Genomic DNA, 25,459 nt, shown 5'->3' with positions numbered 1-25,459 from the left:
AGGGAGCTTTCTGAACCCCAGGCATTGGTTTCTTACCATAACCTTTTTTATAATTTCATTTCACAACCAGGTCTGGTTTTGCCATCACATATGTACCACATTTTCTTTATCCTTCCGTCTGTTGACGGACACCTAGGTTGGGGCTCCATAGGCTATTGATGTGGCTGTATCACTGTAGTATGCTGATTTAAAATCCTTTGGATCTAGACTGAAGAGTGGGATAGCTTGGTCAAATGATGGTTCCATTCCTAGTTTTTTTTTAGTAATCTCCATACTGCTTTCCAGAGTGGTTATACCAATTTGGGGTCCCACCAGCAATGTATCAGTAAAACCTGCACTTATTTATGTGTAGGTTGGCCTTTATTGCCTGCAAGGTTCAGACAACATCACTGCATTTTTGGAGGAGATTTATTAAAGGTGTATTCCATTGATAAGGGATCCTATACCACTTTGCTTCAGACCAAGAGTCTACTTTGTAGCAAAGGATATTTAGCAGAGGTTTTATGATCATGGAACCCAAATCCTACCTTCTACCCAGCATCTGCCGTTTTAACCAAGTGATAAAAAACAGCCTGTTGAAGGTAAAGCTGAAACACCAGCTTAGAGATTATACCCACAAGGATGGAGTCTGTCCTCCGGGGCACGATATATATAAGCTGAGTTAGTAATAATGATATGGTGCTGTGTTTCCAACCAGTAAGAACATATGGGTCTGTATATACGCTGAGGGACCCTTAGTCCTTCAAAATGAAAGATCAGCAGTTTCTTCTAAGAAAAACTTTCCCTTCCTTAGATTGACTTAGTACAGAACAGCTGGGGAGACAGATCACTTACCATGCATTGCTCTGAGCTTTCTCCTTCCCTGCTCAGATGAGGGAAGATGCTGGATTTGTGCCTCTGAACCTGCAACTTTGTGACAACTATGAAGCCTCCAGGTATTCATGAGCATTCTCTTATTAAACACCTAGGACAGCATGAGATGGAACTGAGATCCAGTTCCCTCAGGGTTCTCACAATCTCCCATTGTGCCTGAAGCTGTGACCTCACCAGCTTGAGCACCAACAGGTAACAGCAAGGGGCTAGATTCTCCATGTTCTTCCCATTGTCAAAATATGGTTTTGCAAATGATCCACACAGATCCTATCCCTGGGATCATCTTTATATCAATTGTATACGGTTGTATCCTGGGACCTTTCCTCTTCCTTTTTTTCATTTTCCTGCTGATTCATCAGTTCAGAAAGAAAAATTATCAAGGTAGGCACTGAAGAACACCAAGAGTTTGGGATAAGGAGAGCAGTAGACCATGGGTAAGAAGAGGTCCACTGTGATGAGCCTACTGAATCTGCATCCTATCCTTACTACATTTCTGGGAAATGATGCTTGTTTTTCTCTGAACTCCATGCCTCAGGGACTTTGGATTAGAAGTGCCAAGGAAAGATGGAGTCATGTATGATGACAGTAAGTTCAGCAGGCAGCCTGAGAACTAAAACTAGGTTAGGACTGGAATAGGTTAGGGCTTGGCCAGGAATTTTCAGTATGCACATAAACCATAAAAACAGAGTGGCCTCTGATGCTCTGAGAGCAACCCCACAGTCCTCGAGTGGTCTATATGAAGGTGTTTCAGAAAGTGACTTGGTCTCAATTTTGATTCCATATGAATATTTTCTCTGTGCGGCATTATGTGAGGTCATCCATTATGACATGAGACCTGGGAGGAGAAAGAGCTGGCAGTCAGGTGGATATTCCTTGACCTCCCTAGCATGCTTTCTCTCTCTGACAGTCATCATCTGGGGTGATTCACAGGATCTGTGTGCCCAGTATCTGCACATGGCATTCCTAAATCCCACTTCAGAAGCGACTTTCTAGTCTCAAGATACCATAGATTTATGGACATTGAGTCTTCTCTTTGGAAAGAAAATATTTCAAGGCTGAGTTTTTGTTCTGAAAATCTGTCTCATTTCCACATGTGTGAACTTCTCTGCTCATGTCTATCCTGGAATGTTTGTTACTGTCTGATGATGCAGCGGCCAAGCTGCCACTGGCAATGGGAATGTGGAGATTGTTATTTGTGGAAATGTCCTATGCAATGTGGGCAAATCCACTCTTGCGAATAAGAACAGAGATAGGATATGGCTAAATGTAAAAGAGACACTGAAAGGAATAGAGCTTTGAGAAGCTGCAACCTCCATCTTCTGAGAGGGAGAGTCTGCCTCCTGGGTGACCATTCTTCAAGTAATGAATGGGCATTTCTCCAGTTGGTTTAAACTCTAAATGTGTATGAGAGACAGACAGACACAGAGAGAGACAGACAGACAGACAGACATAGAGATCTGTGCCTGCCTTTTGACTCCAGAGAAGAAGAAATGGTCTGGGCTCTTCATATCCTTAACTGCTCAAATAGTTTCAGGTATATGCTCATGTGGAGATAATGTGTCTGTATTCCCAAACAAAACATCTGGTTTGACAAAAAAAAAATTTGTCACAAAATTTTAGGGTGGGAGTACTTTTTGAATATCATTTTTTTAAAAGATACAAGGATTTGGTGAACATTTTGTTTAAAATTTTGAAGTTGTCATATCTACCAATAATTTAGAGTATCTTTAATTTTAGACGTTGAGATTATCAGTACTTGAAGGGATCACTGGGCTTGCATAGCCAAATAGTTTGGCACACATGAAGTCACTGAGAGTGGGTAATGGGACTTCTCAGAGTCACACAGAAATCACTTTTAGATCCAAATGTTCCACCACATTTCCGTGCTTTCTACCAGGGACCCTTTTCTCCTCTCAGAGGACAGATCAAAAAAACTAGAAAATATAATTACAAAAATGAAAGACCTTCATTTCTTCTGAGCTTTATATGTGAAATGGATGAGATGGATACACCCAGGGCCACTTTCAGAGAAATGTGATCTAGTGACAGCATGCCGTAGTGCTTGGTTTCTAGATCACCTGTCATCATCATGAAATTCTTAGTTTTTCAACTAGCAGCTCTGTGTTTTAATTATGTCCTGGGCCTCAGTGTACCCAAGAGGACAGTTCCTCCTACACAGGTAAAAAGCAGGTTCAGTATCTAGGAGCCTAGACTCACTTCCTGGGAAGATGAGATTGAGCCATTAATTGCCAATCCTCCCAGCAAAGGCAAGATACGGGTGGGTTCATGATTCTTAATTTAACAGGATCACCTCCCCAAGTCATATGTGTTATTTCTTGACACCTTTGGGGAGAATAGGAAAAAATTCGAGATTGAGAAAGGCATCCTCCTACAGTTACATCCACCTGTGCATTTTTTTGATACTGAAATCATATCTTCCCACCCACTTACACCCATCACATGGATTATGCTATTTTGGGGCCAATTCAGAATGTAAAAAACAAAGTGAGAAATACCATTAAAAAGACAAATCACTTACAAAGTATTATGGTACTATATAGTTATTAATATATTAAGATTACCTTGGTAAGTGTGTATTCTTTGCAGCGGGGCAGGTTTGGGGCAAGGGAATTACTCCAAAGTTCTTTAAGTCTCATAGAAGTATGGGTTACATAATTTTCAGAGCTTGATGCAAAATGAAAATGCTCAAAAATTATTAAAACTTTAAAGCGGGTCTGGAACAGTTCCCCCAGGACCAGACCTTCTAAGCAGGGGGCATTGTACAATTGCTTAGGTCACAGTGCCCATGAAGCCACACCTGATCCACAGAATTTCAGAGCTGGAAGACCAATAAACCACAGCCTATGTCAAGGTGGTGTTGTCCCTTGTGAAGATAAAAATCATAGCAGCAGTTATCCATTTGAGCACTTTCAGGAAAAGCCAGAATTATCCCTGTGGGCATTTGGGAAGCCAAGATTTTGTCACTTTGTGCCCTTAAGGAAGAGACAGTAATGGAGCTAAACTTTCTGCAATCAATTTCCTTAAGATTTTGTCAGGGGAAAACTACATTGTTCACAATTCCTTTCTCTGATTCCATTTCCTTAATTGTACAGACTGAGAAACAGCTCTTTACAGACTTCTTGATCAATAGTTGGTATTGTCCTATGCATCTTAAGTTTGGTAGAAATTATCTTAATCTGTATCCCTAGGTTGGTGTGCTTTTACCTTGCCCTTGATTCTGATGACTCTAGAGAGCTTTATTTTGTCTCTGAGTCATAACTATAACCAGACCCTAAATTTTCTATCTCTTTTTTTTTTCACATTCTCAGAGGAGAAGAAACTCCTGAATGAGGCGGACCCCAGATGTGATGAAGTGGACCCCATATGTGAGGATGTTAACAGAGCCTGTGGAATGCCATACCAAATCCCAATGTACCTGTATTGACACAGTTACATTGTGGTCCAGGGTTCAGAATCCATCACGGTATGTGTCCAGATAGGATAATGCTGACTTGTGTCCATTTTTATATGTTTACCAATAATAAATTCTTTGGTCCTTTTAGACCAGTTCTGTGTAACTGGGAAATCTTTGTGAACATCTAGAAATGTCATCACAAATTTCTTTCATAGAATTCATAACATGGCTACTATAATGCAGAGATGTTTGCTTTCTCCTGGGTGAAATCCTAGACCAGTGACCTGTGCTCAGACTGAGTAAGATGCCAACTGCCACTCCAGAGCTGAGATTTCTCTCCCCACAGATGATGTCACAATAAAAACACCTGAATATTCCAGAAATGTTCTATGCTATTACATCATCTTTTCTTGCATAATTTTGTTCCCTCCCCCCATCGTGACTAGAATTTGGTTTCATGAAGGCAGATGCAGGTGTAACCGAATTTCCTGTAAAAATAAACTCACCGAAAATATTGGAAATCTAAAATGTTCTCAGAAACATAAATTGGAACAGGAAGATACAAGACTCAGGTATAAACAGAATGTTTTTAAGTTGTTAACTTGAAATGTTAGCTGTGAAGATTCTTTATAAGTAAATAAATTTATATATTTTAAATATAAAGACATTTATAAATATTTATATATAGAAAATAAATAAATTTCCCAATGTATTTCTAAGCACATTTCTGCCTTTTCATGGTGGAGTTATTGGGTTTAGCACCTCATATCTGCCAATGGATAATGAGCATTTGTCTCTTAAGAGTTTTCACTGAAGACCTTCATATATTCTCAACTATACTGATTTCCATTTTATTTTATTATTTATCTTTTCTGTGTTGAGAATGAACCCATGGCCCTGCACAGGCTAAGCAATCACTCTGCTGCTGAGCTATTCCCCCTTCCCTATATTGATATCAAAAAATGTAAACAAATTCAAGTGAACCCATACCACAGTTGGGTTTTAGCTGGAGAAACAATTTTTGCTTCCTGGTTCACTTTCTCTGTCTATGAGGAAAGATCATAAACTCACCTCTTTCTTGGTAGGTAACAGTAGTCCCAGAAGTGGATTACAGTTGGAGTTAGTGATGTTCTGTCGGGCTCTCGACTGTTCTTGTTTCCTCAGCATGTTGTAACCAGGATGAGTGTGGATATTCATCTCCACTCATATCCTAGAAGATACTGATGTATGACATCTTAGGAAATAGTTTTATTGTAAGAAGTAATACGCTCTCTAAATTATTCCATATTCCTCAAATTATGTGTTTTGAAGAAAGTCAGTTGTATTAGTTCACCATTTTGTTAGGAATAGATGACATATAAAAAATCCTCTAGGTTCAAGCCAGAGGTACAGAAAAGTCAAATGATAAGTTTTAAATGTTAAAAGTATTTATTTAATTTTATCCCCACTTCCCAACATATGCTTGTTGGGGAAGGGAAGGGGAATGAGGTTATTTCTGTCCTGCTGTCAATAGGACAGAGTAGTACACTGTGCAGAGTAGGGTCAGATTTCCTAAGCTTCACAGGAAAATTATCAAGAGTCAACCATTTTCTGGGCATCAGCTGCAAATAACAAGAAGATGAATCACTATCCCTATATATACTCTGGAATATTTCTAACAGCTCTCAGATGTGTTTGAACTATCATGCTTCTAACCACTTGAATTTTTTTAATATCTTTATTTTATATTTATGTAGTGCTGAGGATCGAACCCACTGCCTCACGCATGCTAGGTGAGCTAACTACTTGAATTTTTAGTCTGTTTCTGCCTTTCCTCTCTCTTCCTCCTATCGTTTCCCTGCCCAGTTTTACCTAATATATGAACATTTTACTGTTTCTCCCTTCTCTAAAATATTATTCTTAAAAGTTTTTGGGGTCTGAGGTGGTGCTCAGTGGTTGAATGCTTGTCTCACATGTGTGAGGCATTAGGTTCGATCCTCAGCACCACAAAATAAATAAAGATATTTGGGTCCATCTATAACTAAAAAAATATTTTTTTAAAAAAAGATTTCTTTACATAACCCACCTTTACTGATATTTTGTGTTAAAGGAGAGCTAAGAGTAATGACATGGATCTTAGCAAATCAACCTAATCTTAATATCCCACTATTGTTATACTTTAGCCCTTCACTCAAGGGAATTTCTCTTTGGATCTCTTTCTATGTTCACTCTGTGACCATTACTTAGTCCACTCTCTCTATTGGCCTTTTCTAATTCCTTTCTTTTACAATGAAATGGCTTACATAAGCCTCTTGAAATGGCTTACATAAGCCTCTTGAAACTGACCCTCCATCCTCAGGTATAGAGAGGTAACAGGAGAATAATCCATTAAAACACACTTTTTTCAAATAGAGGCAAAGCAGAAAAATTTTGTCTACTTAGAATGCTAAGTTTTGCTCATGAGCAGAAAATCACAGGAAAGTGTTATGTTCCCAGTAGTCATTACCAGTCTGATTTTCTGATTCTCATAGTTGAGGTCTCGTGCACAAGCTGAAACTGTCAAACAAGATTTACTCATTCTGCCTAATCTGAGTTGCGGCCAGCCTTGCACTGGTCCAAGAGGAACTGCCCAATTTCTATATAGAAACACAACAGCAGTTTAGCAGATAAGTCTGGTTTGTGGGTACTAACAAGCACCATGCTCACATAGCAGACTTCAGGAAAGGAATTTAAATCTAATTATAAAAATTGGGCACTGACTGAGGTACTGTAATACAACAAACATAACAGCAGTAACTTTTGCTACTACTACCCACAACCCACCCCCTTTTCCTGAATGCAAAAGTAACTGTTTGATATAGCAAGATTTTCCTTCCTGTTATATACCACTATGGTCATAAATGCAAATGTGTCTAATGATGAGCAGAAAAACATCCTGCACCTTTGGTCATATCTGATTAACAGTAAAGTAAGAGGCCTTGCTGATCTCTACTTGGCAGAAAATTGTGGGGTAACTGTGGGGTGTGTTTTTGAGTGCTTTGAAAGATCCATAGCACCTATAGAATTTCTTAAACTAGTAATTTCACCATTGATCAATCATAGAGATAAAGGGGCATTTAACTTGAGAAATTTCAATTTGATATAATAATTAATAACATTTCATGTAGTTTGGCTCACAAAATGACAACAACTTATAGCACATTCTCTAAACATATCTTCTTAAATTGGATAGGGTGTTTTATACGCCATGCCTCCCTATTTCTTACAAAATGCTAAACTAACAGGGGTTGACCACTCCCAAAATCAACTCTAGAGAAATAGTAGTGATATGGGAATAGGTATCCAAGGCCTATCAGGACGAGTCTCTCCTTGGGTGGACTGAAGCCTACTCTAACCTGGCAAGTGAGAGAGCAGTGAGTGTGGCTGGGTTGGAGGAGGGCATCAAGCTCAGAAGAGGGCTGTAGGGGAGACAATGAAAGTTCTGATCTTGCATTTCCCTAATTCATTTTATTACTTGTGCTATAGCTACAGAAATTTGTGGCAGCAACCTACACTGCTTTCTATGTTGTGACTCAGGGAAATACAAAGGTTACTAAGTTGAGAAGCTAAACAGTGAAAAAAGGTACAATAGATAGGCTGAAGAACAAATTGGTGCATTGAACTATAAATCTACCAAGAAGGCCAGAGAAAATAATAGAGGTAGAAAATATCAATGAAGTGCTAAAGAACATAGAGATAGCATCTACTTATCAGGATCCCCAGAAGGGAAGAAACATAAACCTGAAAAAAAAGGAAATTTGAAGAACTGATAGATGGGAATTTCACAGATACACACACACACACACACACACACACACACACACACACACCCCTAAAGTCAGTTATATTAGTTCACCATTTTGTTAGGAATATATGACATATAAAAAACATCCCATTTAAGAACCAAAAAAAAATACTTGTAGATTGCCTCTCAAGTAAGATAAATGAAAATAACAAGTCGAGGTAAATATAGAGAAATTTTTAAAATAGCAAGGTAAAATTTCCAGAAAAAAGGAACATCATCTGCCAAGAAAAATCAGGTTGATTCTAAACTTCTCAATAGCAATAGTACTTATAAGAAAATAAGAAGGTAAAATATTTCTTGAGAGTTTTTTTTTATTGGATGTTCACAACATTACAAAGCTCATGACAAATCCTATTTCATAGATTAGAATCAATTGGGTTATGAACTCCCATTTTTGAACTTAGAATAGTAAATATAGCAAAAATTTAAATTTGGTCTAGGTCACAGTACAGTCCTGGGTTATAAATATCTCCACCGTCTGATCCAATTAAATTTGAAACAGTCATCTTTGCACCATTTTTTCAGACTTGCTTAGACACCAAGAGTGCTCATTTTGGTTATCTATTGCCCTGTTTTCCTTGGTTAATCTCTAGCTGGACTATGGTTAGCTTGTTGTTCTTATAAAACTACAGCATCCTCTTAATTGCTTACCAAGAAAAAATATATCTACTGTTTTTGAGAACAACCAATATATTTTGAATATTAACCTTTTATCAGATATATGGTTTGCAAATATTTTCTCCCACTGTATGGGTTGCCTTTTCTTTTGTGTACTGTTCTCTTTCCTGTGTAAAAGCTCTTTATTTTTGTATGGCCCCACTTGTCTTCACATTCTGTTCCAAACAGAGTTAGTTATCCCAGGGCCAACTATGAATCTATTCTTATAGAACAAAACCCCTATGCAGCACTTGCCACTGATGGGAGTAAAAACCACTTACCTTGGGCTTAGACTCCTCCCTTATAACCAAGATACTGAGCAATTGCAGTATCTTGTCCTTTCTTGTTTTTTTTTCAGCATGGAACTTCAACCTCTCAGCTAGCTGGAGGGGATGAGAAATTACGATAACCCACCCAACCTGGGGAGACACTGCAATACATGATGAGAGTATGGCAGAGGGAGGGCCTGGTATTCTCAGCTGCATTCACCAACTTCCATTATACTCTGATGAAGAGTAGATGTGGGTTTTAGTTCAAGATCATTAGGCCATGCTTTCTTATTTCCTTAAATGTTTTTCCATTTGCTTTATGCCCTTAGAACAATATCCAGAAATATTAAACGGTTGTTATGGTTTTATAAGAAACTATTTTCATCTGTTCCAATATTTCTCTGGGGAGAGAGTCTGTGGAGCTCCTCAATACTATTATAGAATTCTCTCTCCTTTGTTACTTTAGAGCAAAAGGAGATGATCCTGATTCATCTTATTTTTCTGTGCTCCAAAATTAAGCATGTTTACAAGTATGTTACACATAAACCAATACCAAAATGAACCAGTTTTTCTCTTGGTTTGCTTATTGCCGTTAGCATTTAATTACTCATAGATCCTTTCAGTGAACAGAGATGGGAAAAAATGTACACTTACAAATAAATATATATACACATTGTTTCTGTTGCATATATACATGCAAATATAAAACTATCTTATATTCTCCTTCCAAAAGAGACTATAAAAATAATAATTGAATCAATATTCCCTTATCATGGTTATATCATCATGTGTCTTCTGTGAGGGACACCAACATTTCTAACTGAGGAAACCATTATATAGCTAAGTATTCTTACTTCTTAGATATTCTTCATATGGTACTGTAGCAAGTAGTTTAGATTTAAAGGCTTTAAAGTCTACTACGGTTCTTAACGTTAAGTGAAGTGATAAAAGCAATAACTTGTACAAAGCTTCAGTAAACCATAGATGCATGTTTCAATATCTAGAGCAATTATGAAAGCATAGTAAAAGAATGTATAGGGGCTGGGGTTGTGAGAGCACTCACCTAGCATGTTCCAGGCACTGGGTTCTATCCTCAGCACCACATTAAAAAAATGAATGTATAGGGCTAGGGATATAGCTAAGTTGGTAGAATGCTTGCCTCGCATGCACAAGGCCCTGGGTTCAATCCCCAGCACCACAAAAAAAAGAAAAAAGAATGTAAAACTAAAAAAACTGAAAGAGAACTTTTAAGACATTTGATTGATAGAAAATATAGCAAAAGGAGTAAGAAAGGCATAAAACTGGCAGGTAAAAAAAATTCTAAGATCATAGATAAACGCATAAATTGGGGGTTTGTTTTTATTTATTTACTTTAGTATTGAGTTTTATGATTTCCTTATAATATTTGGGATATTAGCCCCTTATCAGATATATTGTCTTTAATATTTTCTCCCACTCTACATGCTGCTTCTTCATTTTGTTTATTGTTTTCTCTACTGTGCAGAGATTTCAGCTTGTTGTCGTCCTACTTGCTTATTGTTACTCTTGTTGCCTGTGTTTTGGTGTCAGATCCAAAGGTATCACTCCAAGACCAAAACCAAGGAGATTTTTCTCTAGGTTTTCTTCTAGGAGTTTTAGGGTTTCAGACTTTATATTTAAAGTTTGAATCCATTTCAAGTGACGTTTTGTTTATGGTATAAAACAAGAGCATAATTTTATTCTTTTGTATGCCAATGTCTAGTTTTTCCAACATCTTCACTTAAAGGCATTTTCCTTTCCCTATTGCATATTCTTGGTTCCCTTGTCAAAAATTAGGTGAAAATATATAGATAGATAGATAGATATAGATAAAGAGAGAGAGAGAGAGAGAAATAAACACACACACACACACACACACACACACACACACATACACATACACATACTATTCAGCCCCCAAAAATCGAAGAAATTTTTTCATGTCTGTTGTAACATAGATGAACCTAGAAGACATTATGTTTAGTGAAATAAGCCAAAGAAAGGTAAGTACTTTAGATATCACTTATATGTGAAACTAAAGAAATTAAACTCACAGAGAGTAGAATGGTGGTTGCCAGGGACTAGAGGCAAAGAAAATAGAAAATGTTGGCCAAAGGGTACAAATTTTCACTTATCAGATGAAAAAGTTCTGGGAAATCCAATATACATTATGAGTGGTGATAAATGTGCTAAGTAATTTGTTGCAATAATCATTACATAACATATACGTATATCAAATCATGCCATTGTATACCTTGAATATTCCTTGTCAATTAAATATTTTAAAATAAAGGCAAAGAAGACAATGTAATATTTCCAAAGTGACATAGGAAAAGTTACTAATACAAAATTGTATATACAGTGAAAATAGCCTTCAAACATGAAGGCAGAATAAAGACATTTTAGGATGAATAACTAAAAAGAACCAATAAAAACTTTTTTTAATTTTTTTAAATGAGAGAATTTGTTAACAAATTTTCACTACAAAAATGCTAAAAAAAAAAATTCTTCAAGTTAAAAGTAGATGACAATAGATGGAAACCTGGATCTAGAAGAATTAAAAACAGCAAACATAAAAAAACAAAGTCCTTATTTTTCCACTTTCTTTAAAATATATATGACTAAGGGCTGGGGTTGTGGCTCAGTGGTAGAGTGCCCACCTAGCATTCATGAGGCACTGGGTTCGATCCTCAGCACCACATAAATGTAAAATAAGGATATTGTGACCATCTAAAACTTAAGAATAAACATTTTTTTTAAAATACATATGACTAAAATAAAGGGGTTATCCAATGAAACTCCAAAGATCAGTAGAGGAAAAGGGACAAAGGGGTAGGAAGAGGTGGGGGGAGAGAGAAGGGCTGGGCAATGATATTGGCCAAATTATATTGTTATATTGTGTGAATGTTTGAGCATATAACAACAAATCCCATCATTATGTACAACTATAATACACCAATAAAAAATGTGGAAAGTTAAAAAATAAAATATATATGATTATTTAAGGCATAAAATAATAAAACTGTAGAATAGACATTAAAATTCATGAACATATATATTTTACATATATGATTTATTATTTCTGAGGAAATATTATATATGTATACATTTGGAGTAACACTTAAGATGGAAATAACTGGAATAGCTAGCACTATATTTTGGCAAAGTTTTTTTACTTCACCTGCATATCAGGTACAATATCACTTTTAAAGAGATTGTGAAAAGATAATGCATGGAATCATTTATTATGAATAATTTTCTTCCATCGTAGGTAAATGTACAATCTATACAATAATGAAGAAGACAGAATTCTCTTTTGTTTTGGGAAACAATATCACAACGAGTTCTCTGAAGATTTGATTGCTCCAAAAAAAATAGAACTAAATGGCAGCAAGCTCAATATCATCATAGCCAGGGTCTTCTTGTCCCAGGAACAGGGAGGATCCTTTCCCATCCATGTTAGAGTTGACAGCTTCTCTGGGAGACTGAGGAGAGGTGCCTGAAACAGTAAGGAAAACCCAAGTTTCATTAGTGACAAGGCAGTAGAGACCTCTTATAGAAGGAAAGACAAGTACAGAGTGGCTGCAAAATACCTATGTGGGCCCAGAACTTGTCTGAAAGGCCAGACAGAGCTGCCTCATTCTGAGGGCTCTGTGCAAAATCTGATTTGATGTCAACAAGAGAGATGAGTCAATAACAGTGAGGAATACAAAAGAGCTATGAGCACTCTCTTCCACAGCAGGCTGGTCTGATTCCTTAAAAAATGGAGGCAGTGGGTGACTTGTCTTGATTCCTCAGTATCTCAATAACAGACCCTACTTGACAAAGTATTTATGAAAACATTTTGGGTCCTCTGGCAGATGCCCAAGGAGGGCAGCTCAATCACATCCCAGTCTACCATTTGCCCACCAATAACCATACATAAGCAGCAAGCCTGGTCTTAGAGGAAAATGTCATATGTCCGTTGAAATAATGAGAGAAAACAGTCTCTTCCTTCTAACCTCATATACCTACATGAGCTGTTCCCTGTTCCTGGCTTGTTTCAGCTATTTCATTCTTCTGAAAGAAGAAACATATTGTGTTTCCTGAGTCCCTGCCCACCACATGTTGGATGTAGACATGTTTGTATGAGTTACAGAAACTTTTTGGATTTATTTCAATTTTTTAAACCTAAGACAAGATATGTGTTCTGACAACAAATATAGGGACTCTTTCAGATCATGAGAAGTAATCTGGGAGGTCTTTAAATAGAAATGTGAGTTAAATCTATGAGCTATAAAATTTTGTTTTAGGGAAACCATGTAACCAAACATTTGAAGTTGATATTACCCTCTATTAATGCAGAATGCAATGGCTGTAATTAAATGTTGAAATTTCTTCACTAGAAGGAAAAGACTATTCTATGACTATTCTTTTCTAGTAAAGAAAAGCTAATGATTGATAGTTTCACTGTCATCTTTCCCATGACAAGGAAGAAAGACTACTGTAGATAGAGCTGTCCACTCACCTGAATAAGAATACCTAGCACCACCTCCCTTTTCTAGGAAAAAATACTTCTCACTCATCCCAGGGACAGAAGGAATTTCAGAAACAGTTAACTCTTCAATATCATCATAACCATAATCTGTGACACTGACATGCTGTCCCAGTTGTTCTGAAAATAAAAGAATAATGTGAAAAAGCAAAATATGAATTGGACTAGGTGATGCCTTAAGTATGTTCTAAAGCTGAGATTTTAGTAGCTAATATAGGCAACATATACCAAGGCTGTCCCAAAAGATACATTTGATCTCAATATTTTTAAAAACCCTGTAATGCTCTAAATATTCCAATATATTAGGATCAATAACATTTTCCTAAAATGGTGTTTCATATCAAAAAACATCAACAAAAGTTATTGTACTACAAGTGTCAGGTACTATTTTCTGGCATATGGGCCAGAGTTGAAACACATAATATGTACAAATCTGTAATTGCAGGCAATGAATCGGAACCAAGAGAACCCAGGCTGTTCATGTGCCATCAGAGGCAGGAGGAGATAAAGGAAAGCATGGCTTTCAACCATTACACATACAAGTAATCCCACCAATCCCAATCACAGGAGGCCTGGGTTTTCAATACACCTAAGTGCTCTGCTGGCCTTAGGCTCCCATCTCCACAGAGCTGTCCTGAACATGCCTCATTCCAAGAGCTGTCCACATTTACCACTTGGGGAAAGGTCTAGAGTGGACATTTTTGGCTAGAGAAAAGAGATCCTGGTAGTTGATAAATACAGGCACTACACATTCTATGTATCCAGGAATAATCAATTTTTTGTCTCAATATTCACATAAGCCACAAAATTATTCATATGTTACTGTATCTCAGGGTCAATATCATACTTCCAGTGTTTTCTCTCACCATGGAATTTTTTATAGGATCAGGTTCAGATGCTATTCTTTTAAATATAGCCCTTGAATTTACAATAATACATTTGATATATGTCTATGATCCCATAGAAGTAGCTTTGGATACTGAGAGAATTGCACCTGAGCTTTCCCTTTCTGAGGTGACAGAGTGGTCAGAGAGGAAGAAAAATGGTTGTTAATTGGACAGAAGATATCTTTTCCATCCTAATCACAGGAGGATGTTCTTCTCACATCATAACCTCCTCCTCACCCCACCATTCAAGGGAACACCTGTCTCTAGTACCTGGGGCAGATTCAGGCTCTCCATTCTCCTCATGGTGCCCTGTGTAATATGACAGCTTAGTAGCTGAGTCATCAGACAGATTTCCTGGTAGGGAGAAAAACATCACAGGCAAACACACATGTCATGGTTCGGAAGAAATATGGAAGCTTTAGATTTGTAGAGAGAGGGCTTGGAGCTCCTGCCTTAGGAGGAGGATGGCCATATAGGTTGGGTAGTAATGGGGCCTGTGCTCCCTGAAGACTGCCATACCCATGACCAACTCGTGTACAGAAAGGAGGGTAGGGAACACACCTGAGCTGTCCTGCAGGTCCTCATTCTCTGGATTCATGAGGTAATCTATCTCCTGATACAGGGCCTCATCAACAGCATCTTCAGAAGTAGATAAGTCTGGGGAAAGCAGAATGAGTTCAGAGATTGCTCCTGGAGGTGTTTCCCTTACCAACAGAAAAACCTGTTGGAGACACTCCTCTGGGCTACCAGAGTCCCTTTCTTTAGCTTCTGCTCTGTTAGATCAAACTATGGGTCCTGACTCTACCTGGATTCTATACTCAATCTCCACTGACATGATCCATACAAGAAGCCATTATTTTTCAGAGTTTCCATATTTAACCTAGGACCAAGGATTCCAGTGCTTTAAATGCTGAAGTACGTAAAGCAGTTTTCCAAATAATAAGAATGGAGACTCAAACATACTTTTGAAGGAATCACAACGATTCCACCATTCTCCCTGAATACTTTCCAGGTCACAACATCCCTAATTCCTACCTGGGCGCTCTGTTCTCCATCTATGCAGCTGAATCCCAAGGATGATAAGGACCAGGAAGAGAAGGGCTCCCAGGATGATGCAAAGAATTCCAGGTAAGGAGGAGATACCAGGGATAGGGGTTGAGACTGAACTGGTGCCTGAGGAGGTAAAGGATCATGAGTCTTTGGAGAAGACCATAAGCCCAGGAGAATCCAATTACCTGGCCATCCCTTGATTCTTCAGGACCATGAAGTGCCTAACTCAGATACCATGGATCTGCCTGAACCCCAAGATGTTAAGATCCTGCTCTGAGCTATGTCAACGATCTTCTGAGTTTGGTTTTAAGGAATTGGTGAGGCTTTGGAGCCCTTGGTTACTACAATTTAATAAACTGCATGGCCTGTTCTAACCCTAATCATCAGACCTACTATAATTTTGTCAAAAATATGTAGACTTCATAGTGCAGGACTCTGAAAATATGTCTCCCTTATCACATGGGTCGGAGCAGAAGAACCACTTACTTCTAGATTTGGGAGAAACTCTAGTTCTTTCACCTGAAGAGAAGAGAAGGAAAATGAGATCACTGAAATGGTTCTGGGAATGTCACTGGGTCCCATCCACTACCTCTGGCACATGGTTCTGTGCCAGAAGCCAGGAGATTAGGCACAGCCTTCCACAGCCAGGGCTCAGGGTAGCAAAGTAGCCTTGGAAGCCCTTTGGATGCAAACACACTCCTTCAACCCTGGCCCCCTCTCCTGTCCTGCTACTCACCAGAGCACCTCACACCAGCATCCTCCTCATGCTTGCAGTCACTCTTTCCCCAGGGTGCTGCAGCACAGGCCCACAGGGAGGGCTCCCTGCCCCTGCACTGCACCTCATCCAGCCAGATGCTTCCATTTCCAGGGCCAAACGCAGCCTTCCCTGGGGCTTCCAGGGCAGAGCCACAGCCCAGCTGCTGACACACCACCTCAGCCTCTGCCAGGCTCCAGGAGTCATCACACACAGTGCCCCAGGTGCCTTCATGCCAAACCTCCACTCGCCCTGAGCACTCGCTGTCTCCTCCCCTAAGTCGGAGCTTCTCTTTGTCTGAAAAGGCAGCAGCACCTCCACTTACTCCCTGATGGGAGGAAAGGAGCCCCTGGAAGCCATGGGGAAGGTGGGAGGGGATGAGGTACCTGTGCAGGGCGCAGTGGCTGGACAGCTCTTGGGTCGGTTTCCTGCAGAAGCAGACAGTGAGGACACACCAGTCAGGGTCAACTGGAGTGGTCCTGCCCAGGACAAGGTTCTTGAAAGTCCTGGGCTCAGAGCAAGTGACAGGTGGAGATATCAGGCTTCACACGCAGTCTAAGGTCCTGCCTTACCAAGACATTTCCTGGAGCATATCCCTATCAGCCGCTGAAATTATTTCTATCAGTTTCCATTTTTTCACTCTCCCCATTTTCTGAACAAACATAAACACAAACGTGCTGTCTTGTACTCGCCCTCTCTCACTCATTCCCCACAATGCAAACTCCACCAGAGGAAGGACTTTGCCTTGTCATTCCTGCTGATATTACTATCAAGACAGTGTCTGGCACATCCACATATATGTGGAGAATCTTCTATGAATGTTATAAATAGGGACTTGATAGTAGTCGAGTGCTAGCTATTGTTCTACTGTTTTTTACCTGATTTTTTTTGTACCAAGAATTGAACCTATGGAATGCTAAACCATTGAGGCATATCCCCAGTCCTTTTTTTTTTTTTTTTTTTTTTTTTTTTGGTACTGAGGATTGAATTCAAGGGCACTCGACTACTGAGCCCCAGCCCCAGCCCTATTTTTTTTTAAGAGACAAGTCTGAGTTGCTCAGCAACTTGCTGTTGCTGAGGTTGGCTTTGAACTCACCATCCTCCTGCCTCAGCCTCCCAAGCCACTGGGATTACAGGCGTGTGCCATTGTCCCCGGCCCTAGTCCTTTTTATTTTTGTTTTGAGACAGGGTCTCTTTAAGTTGCTGAGACTGGTTTGGACTTGGAATTTTCTTGCCTTAGTCTCCTGAATTGCTGGGATTACAGGTATGTGCCACCATGCCTGGCGCTCTATTACTTTTATGGAATAGAAATCTTTTATTCTTTTGATCTGTTTTACAATTTTCTATTAAAAATTAAGTGTAACATTAAACACAAATTACTTTTGTGATCATGCATTAATTATATTTTTAATGCCCAATATTTATTACTACAAGTTATTAACATCAATTTATATTTTATTTATTACCTTACTGATTAGCAAGAATGTAAAGGAATTACTTTTTAGCAGAATAAGAGTTCTTGAATAAATGGAGAATAAAATTTGTCCATTCAATAAATATTTATCAAGTCCCAACAGAGTTTGCTATTATATGAGATGTGGAGGAAAAGGGAAATGAAGAAATGAGGTTGACTACTGTGTATTGATCTTAAGTGACTGGGCAATGATAGTAACATTTACTGCAATGGAGAATATAGCAGGTAGAAAGGGTTAGGAGCAAGCATAGAAGGGTGGAATCAAGCATTCTTTTTTAGAAGTTAAATTTGAGTTGCCTATTATATATACAAGTGAAGATGTCATGCAAAAATTGAATACAAGAATTTTTAGTGTAGGCAGAGCTAAGCTGTAGAGGTACATATTTAGGAAATGTTAGCATATAGATGTCATATAAGTCCATGTGGCTCAGGATGAGAGCACAACTAAGAAAAAGTAGAGATCTTATACATATCCCTTAGAGTGTCTAAAATGTAGAATCTGAGCTAAGGTTCTAGCATATGAACTTAATGAGGTAGAGTAACAAAAGTAAAAAAAATAATAATTTTGAGAAGGAAAGACAATGCTGCTAAGATGTCAAGAACAAAATAACAGGGCTGGGGATGTGGCTCAAGTGGTAGCGGGCTCGCCTGGCATGCGTGCAGCCCAGGTTGGATCCTCAGCACCACACACAAACAAAGATGTTGTGTCCGCCGAAAACTGAAAAATAAATATTAAAAAAAATCTCTCTCTCTCTCTCTGTAAAATACACACACACACACACACACACACACACACACACACATATATGAAACAAACTCAGGCCTATTTTTTAGATTTCTTTTTTTTTTAACCACTTCTGAGGAGTGATGAGATCTAAAACCTAACTGAAATGAATTCAGCACAGTAGACCCAGACAGAGACTATTGGCAATACTGGTAAATATGTGGGTTGTGGAGAGGAGAGCGGAGGGATAAAGAGGGCAGCATCTGGAGAAGGAAGTGAGATAGAAAAAGAATACTCATTTGTGTGCTTCTCGAGATATCAGGAATCAAGCCCTTAGGTACATTGATGGATGTATTATAAGTTTTGCATCATTTTGTACTTGCACACCTGACAAAAACAACTTAGAGGAGGAAAGGTTTATTTTTGTTCACAGTATAAGAGGATTCAATTGAAGCTGAGCCAGCTCAAGACAGAAATATCATGGTGGAAGGGTATGGGGGAGGTAGGTGCTACTCAGCATATAATAGAGGAGACAAGATATAGTCCCCAGGGGCATTACTTCAGGGGCATGTACCTCCTCCATACACACCTCACCTGCCTACAGCTACCAGCTGATTGGAATTCTGAGAAGACATAGATGCAATCAGTATTATATGGGGACCCCTTGACCACTCAGGAGTTCCCAGTGGTGTGGCAGACGAAAACAAACAAATGCCTCTTCAATGGGATGGTCACTGGAGGGCGGGCAGTGGGATCTGCCTAAGAGTGGTCTCTAACTCTGGTCCAGCATCTTCCACTTCTTCATGACACTCAGATTTCTGTGTAATAAGTGTTGCTAGCACTGGAGTATAAACTCTACGAGGGCAGTAGCTATGTTTTCTTCTCTGTTCTCTGGCCTGGAATTAAGTCTCTACCTACAGAACTCTCAACTATTTTCTGCCAACAGACTGACCTGAGCAGTTGTCTGACTGGTATAGATACATTTCAGAGTAAATGACCACAGTTTTAAGAGCTGGACCAAGGTGGAATTTAATTCCCAAAACTCATCCTAACTTAAAGGTGTTGGTATGTATTTAATGTCTCCTAACCCCAGTTTCTTTAGTTGAATAAAATTATCACCAAATACCTTCAGTAACCTGCAGGGATGGGACAAACACAGAAACAGACAGTAGGTCACCTGCACATGTGATATGTGCTTCCTCCTTTGGAGAGCAAGATCTCTGTTTCCAGGGGTCAGAAGGACACTGCCAGAGAGAGATATCAGTTTTCCGACAGTGAATTCCATCCACCCAGCGGGGTCTAGAACCTTCCCTGAGAGGAACCAAGAAATCCAGAGTCCCACTGTCCCCACAGCCAAGCTGTCTGCAGATCACGGACAAGGTCACAGCTTTCATAGGACTGTGGCAGACACTGCCCCAGGTGTTGTTGTAGAAAACCTCCAGCCACCCAGCACACTCCTGGTCCTCGCTCACCAGCCTGAGGGCCAGGAACTCTGAAATGGAAAGGGAAACATCAGGGCTCAGTGAACATTCAACTCTTCATGTTTTGGTCTTTCTGTGGTTTTCTGGTTTTGTTTTTGTTTTTCTTCCTATCTCAAAGGTAGTGAACACACAATGCTGATGCTGCTGAGAAAGAACCCATGGAAAATAATGAAATTCTTCTTCCTTTATCTGATTTTGCCAACTTGTACCCATCTTTCTATTTCTACCTTAATGATGTAGTGAAAAATGGACAAGCGGGAACATGGACTTAGGTGCTCTGCAAAGAGGAAAAGCTGAATCCTGTTTCCTGGGTAAACATGTGACATACCCTAAGAAAGGCAGTGTGGACAGTGAAGTGGCAGAATAGTGGAGCTCCAAACATTCACTTCCTCATCCTAGAAGCCTGTGAATAACCTAACCCTGGTTGCCTCATGGGGCAAAGGGGCTTTGAAGAGAGGATTAAGATAAGGATCTTTTCATTATGAGATCATACCAAATTATCTGGATTAAACATGTGATCACATCCTGTATCCTTAAAAACAAATAACCTCCTTAGGCCGTAGTCAGAAGGAACGTGACAAGGGAAGAATGGTCAGACAGTTGCAAAGTGATTGTTTGAAAAAATTAAGAAAGGGCCATGAGCCAAGGAATGCAGACAGCTTATAGAAATTGGAAAAGGCTGGGAAATGAGTCTTCCCAGAGCCTCAAAGAAATGCAACCTACTGACACTTTGTTTTTAGCCCAGGCAGACCTGGGTTGGATTTCTAATCTAATCTAAGATAACTAGGATGGGTTTAAGCCTCTAACTCTGTAGTAATTTGTAACAGCAACAGTGGGGAAATAATCCAGTGGATTTTAGACAGATTTTGCACCCACATGTGACTGAAGCATGAGATCTGCTTTCAAATGGACACTGTAGAGAATGACTGTGTCAGCAGAAGCTCAGCTGCTGCAGCAGGAAATGAAAACACCTCATCTTCTCTGCTGGAAAGACAGGCACTGTGGGAGGGGCCTCCTCCCCCTGAGACCTGTCAGTAATTCCCACACCCTTAAATAGGGCTCAGTCACCACCCTGCAGACCCTCCCAGACCTCTCAGCCTGTGCACAGTGTGCACCACAGACCTGAGCAGATGACCCCAGCATCCTCCTTGTGCCTGCAGTTGTGCTGCCCCCAGCCCTGGGAAGGGCACTGCCACACGTGGGCCTCCTCTCCTGTGCAGTTCAGCTCATCCAGCCAGATGGGCCCTGATCCCTCTCCAAAGTGAGCAGAGATGGTGGCCTCCAGGGCCACTCCACAGCCCAGCTGTCTGCACACCACGTGGGCATCACTCAGGTCCCAGCTGTCATCACAGATGGAGCCCCAGGAGCCCTGCTGCAGGATCTCCACTCTCCCTGCGCAGCGACTGCCCCCATCCACCAGGCGGAGCTGTCTGCTGTCTGAGGAGAGACAGGGTCCTGTCAGTGGGCATTTACACAGGGAATGGGAAGGCTCAGGTGCTGGGGGCCTTGCTCACCTGAGCAGTTGGCAGTGTGGCCCTCTGAGGCTGCAGAGCCTGCTGGGTCAGACCAGGAGTCATTGCACTGGGGCAGCAGCTGGGTCTGGTTTCCTACGGAAAAGGTTAGAAAGCAGGAAACTGAATTAAACTAGACAATAATCTTGTGATGGCATCTGAGATGAAAGCTCTAAGGAGCAATCATTTCATATCTTCAGAGCTAATCTTCTAATGGAGATTTCTACTTCTCCTCTGACAGACTTTTCTGTTTTGAGTTAACACTAAGAATGATGTTAGCAAAGTGGAACTAAATGGATGCTCATTGAAAGCATTATAGAGCTCTCAAGGCAACAAAAAATTTGGAGTCAAGTTCAGAGATAAGTAAAGGACTTGGATGAGCCATTTTTCCCTGAGGCATTTGACCATTCAGGAGTAACAACTGTGATGCTGAACATCCCAGCAGAAGTTCTGCCAGATTCACAGGACTGAAGTACACAAGTTTAATTGAGAGTTAACCAAAGAGGAGGGCCCTGTTAACGGAAAAATGGGTACCATGAACGGAAGCATGAACTAAAAATAGAGGTATCCTCATGAAGAACAGTATCCACTTCCAATTACTTCACATCCTTTAAAATAAGGTTATCAACCCCTAAATAAGGAGGAAGCAAATGCAGTCTTTTTGAAAGGACTTCTACAATTTTACATCTGCCAATTAAAACTATTCAAGCATATCTTAAAATGTGGAACTCACAGAAACACAGTAGCATCTTGGTTACACTACACTTGGAGAATAGATAAAAATGGGGAAAGGAAAGATGTTGGTCTAAGGATACAAAATTTCAGATAAAAGAGAGGAATAAATTCTCACAATTTATTGTTTAGCACAGTGACTATAGCTAATAGTAATGAATTGTATATATCAAAATTGGTTTAAAAATAGATCTTAAGTGTTCTCACACAAAAAAAAATGATGAGGTAATAGATATGATAATTAGTTGATTTAAATTATTCATATGTATAATGTCTAATGTCAAAATATCACACTGTATTCTATAAATATATACAATTATAACTTATTCAATAAAATTTTCAAAAATGAAATAGACCTGGGATGTTCTTTTCAATTACAATAAATTTTATGAACAAAAAAATACCCAGACATAAGAGACTTCTCAAAAACCAAGAGGGAGCCCAGCATGATGGTGCACACCTGTAACCCCAATGACTCAGAAGGCTGAGGCAGAAAGATCAATAGTTCAAAGGCAGTCTCAGCAACTTAGCGAGGCCTTAAGAACTTAGCAAGACCCTGTCTCAAATAAAAAATAGAAAGGCCTGGGGCCAGGCAAGGTGATGCATACCTGTAATTCCATTGGCTCTGGTTGCTGAGGCAGAAGGATGTCTAAGCCAGCCTCAACAAAAGCAAGGTGTTAAGCAACTCACTGAGACCCTGTCTCTAAATAAAATACAAAAAAGAGCTGGCGATGTGGCTCAGTGGTCAAGTGCACCTGAGTTCAATCCCCAGTACCAAAAACAAAAAAAAAAAAAAATGGTGTGGGAATGTGGCTCAGTGGTTAAGCAGTCCAGTTTCAAATCCCTGGTATAAAAAAGGGGGCAGGGGACAAGGCATTATAAAGAAACTCTCAAAGCACTCAGGTAGTGGAGTTACCTAAGTAACCATAATTAAAATATTCAAGGAATTAAATGACAAGCTTAAATTTTGGCAGAAAAAAATATAAGAATGAAAATTTGTAGAGCTGAAAAAGACAATACCTCAAATTAGAACTCAAAGGATGGGCATTGAAACACATGAAATCAGCACAAGATAGAAATAGGAAAACAAGGGGGCTGGGGATGTGGCTCAAGCGGTAGCCCGCTCGCCTGGCATGCGTGCGGCCCGGGGTTCGATCCTCAGCACCACATACCAACAAAGATGTTGTGTCCGCCGAGAACTAAAAAATAAATATTAAAAATTCTCTCTCTCTCTCACTCTCCTCTCTCACTCTCTCTTTGAAAAAAAAAAAGAAATAGGAAAACAAAGGACCAGGAAAATATACAGAATAAAGCTCATTAAGTCCTAAATGCATAATGTCACAATTATATTATGTATTTTTAAAATGGAAATTAGAAATACTGCAATTACTGTGTGGAATATTTAATAGACCTACAGTGATTTGTTTTTAAAGACATCCAAAAAATTTGTGATACTGCATTCATTGAGAATTGGAGTCTATTCCTCTTTTTCCTTGAATTTTACCTGACCTTAGTGAGCTGCTTGTAAGCAACAGAATGCATTTGTGGTAACACTGTTTTACTTAAAGGGCTAGTAAGTTGTGCAGCCACCTCCTGGCTCAATTACAACAGTTTCTCTAGGGGGAATCTGACTCTGTTGAGACTATCTTGCTAGAAAGGACATCTAGTGAAGTTGAACTTCCAATTGTCGCCATGTGGGCAATCCAGCTTACACTCCCAGGTCTTTGGATGACCTTGGCCCCAGGTGACATCTAAGTGCAACCTCATGAAAGACCACAAGAGACAACTGCCAAACTGAGTCATTTCCAAATTTCTGGACCATGAAATCTTCCAAAATTAAATGTATTTGCTGATTTGTTGGTTGCTTGCTTTTCAGTTGCCAAGTTGCTTCTGAAGTTTTGTTATACAGCAAGAGTTAACTGGGACACTTACATTGACCATATTAAAAAGTATTTTCTAAAGATAAATGAAAATACTTTTCTTCAAAAGGACTTGTACATGCATCTTCATAGCCACTTTACCCACAAGATCCCAAAACTAAGATGCTACCTAAAACATTGTTATTACTTTTGGGTAAAAATCTGGAAGGGCCTTGCTATGGTTTAGATGTGCTTTGCCCCACAAAGGTTCATGCAATGGAGGGTTGACCCCCACCATGGCAGTATTAAGAGGTGGTAGAACCTTTAAGGGGTAAAGCCTGGTTAGGTAATTGGGGATGATGCCTTCGGGAGGAAGGTATTAGTATAGTTCTCTTGAGACTCTGGTTAGTTCCCACAAAAGTGAATTGTTATAAAGGATCAGCCTTATCCCCAAGTCTCTCTCCGGCTTCTTGTTTCACCATGTTATCTCTCGCTCTTATATATAACCCCACCATGATGCAACTGCCATGAAGCCCCCATAGATGGAGCTACCTGACCTTGATTTTTTTGCCTCCAAAGCTTTGAGCTAAATAAATCTCTTTTATGAGTTTCCAGCTGTGGGCATTTTGTTATAGCACTGGAAAACACACTAATACAGGGCTCAAGAAGACTATTAGCAGAAACCTGATAGATTTCAGCAATGCTGTTAATGAAAAACCCTAATCTCTAAAGGTTACATATTGTTTGATTCCAACTATATGACATCCTGGAAAAAGTAAGTTATGAAGAGACTCAAAATCAGGGGTTTCCAGGGATTGGGGATAGGAGATGAATAGGTAGAGCACAGAGGACTTTCGGGGACTGAAAACACTCCACGTGATACTATAATTGTGGATACATAACATCATACACTTGTCCAAACCCTTAGAATATACAACACCAAAAGAAAACCCTAATGTAAACTATGAACTTTGGGTCATTATAATGTATTAATGTAGGTTCATCAACTGTAACAAATATTGCACTCTGGTGAGGCAGGTGGTAATGGGTAGGCTGTGCATGTGTGGGGGCAGGGAATACGTTATGGTTTGGATCTAGAATGTCCTCCAAAAGCCTATGTGTTAAAGGTTTGGTCCCTAATGCAGCAATGACAATTTTCAGAAGTGGGACTTTTAGGAAATGATTGAATCATTATGGCTGTGACCTCATAATTGGATTAATCCATTGATAGCTGAATGAACTCCTGGGAGGTGGTATAAACTGTAGGCAAGTTGCACATGGTTGGAGGAAGTAGGTCACTGTGGGCATGACTTTGAGGACTATATCTTATCCGAGTTACCTTCTCTCTCTCTGTGTTCCTGTTTCCTGGCTGTCATGAACTGAGCATCTTCCCTTTGC

The 25,459-nt window shown here is 39.6% G+C and overlaps 1 protein-coding gene across 1 annotated transcript in view; it reads right to left on the bottom strand.

The window, feature by feature from the left end:
• Positions 1–12,435: 12,435 nt before the first annotated feature.
• LOC308658146 (antigen WC1.1-like) overlaps positions 12,436–25,459 on the bottom strand; it is a gene marked incomplete at both ends in the record, with an annotated part of 30,508 nt that continues 17,484 nt past the window's right edge. The window contains 11 exons of the mRNA XM_081310773.1: positions 12,436–12,554; positions 13,563–13,709; positions 14,747–14,830; positions 14,996–15,133; positions 15,512–15,649; positions 16,013–16,045; positions 16,263–16,577; positions 16,667–16,708; positions 19,656–19,970; positions 21,082–21,396; positions 21,474–21,566. Coding sequence (XP_081166899.1) covers positions 12,436–12,554; positions 13,563–13,709; positions 14,747–14,830; positions 14,996–15,133; positions 15,512–15,649; positions 16,013–16,045; positions 16,263–16,577; positions 16,667–16,708; positions 19,656–19,970; positions 21,082–21,396; positions 21,474–21,566 — 1,739 coding nt within the window. The remainder of the gene's footprint in view (positions 12,555–13,562; positions 13,710–14,746; positions 14,831–14,995; positions 15,134–15,511; positions 15,650–16,012; positions 16,046–16,262; positions 16,578–16,666; positions 16,709–19,655; positions 19,971–21,081; positions 21,397–21,473; positions 21,567–25,459) is intronic.

The sequence above is a fragment of the Spermophilus citellus genome (assembly GCF_964194105.1).
Source record: "Spermophilus citellus genome assembly, chromosome: 10".
Classification (NCBI taxonomy): domain Eukaryota; kingdom Metazoa; phylum Chordata; class Mammalia; order Rodentia; family Sciuridae; genus Spermophilus; species Spermophilus citellus.
Note: the sequence above shows the minus strand (reverse complement) of the source record. Positions and strands in the feature narration are given on the sequence as shown.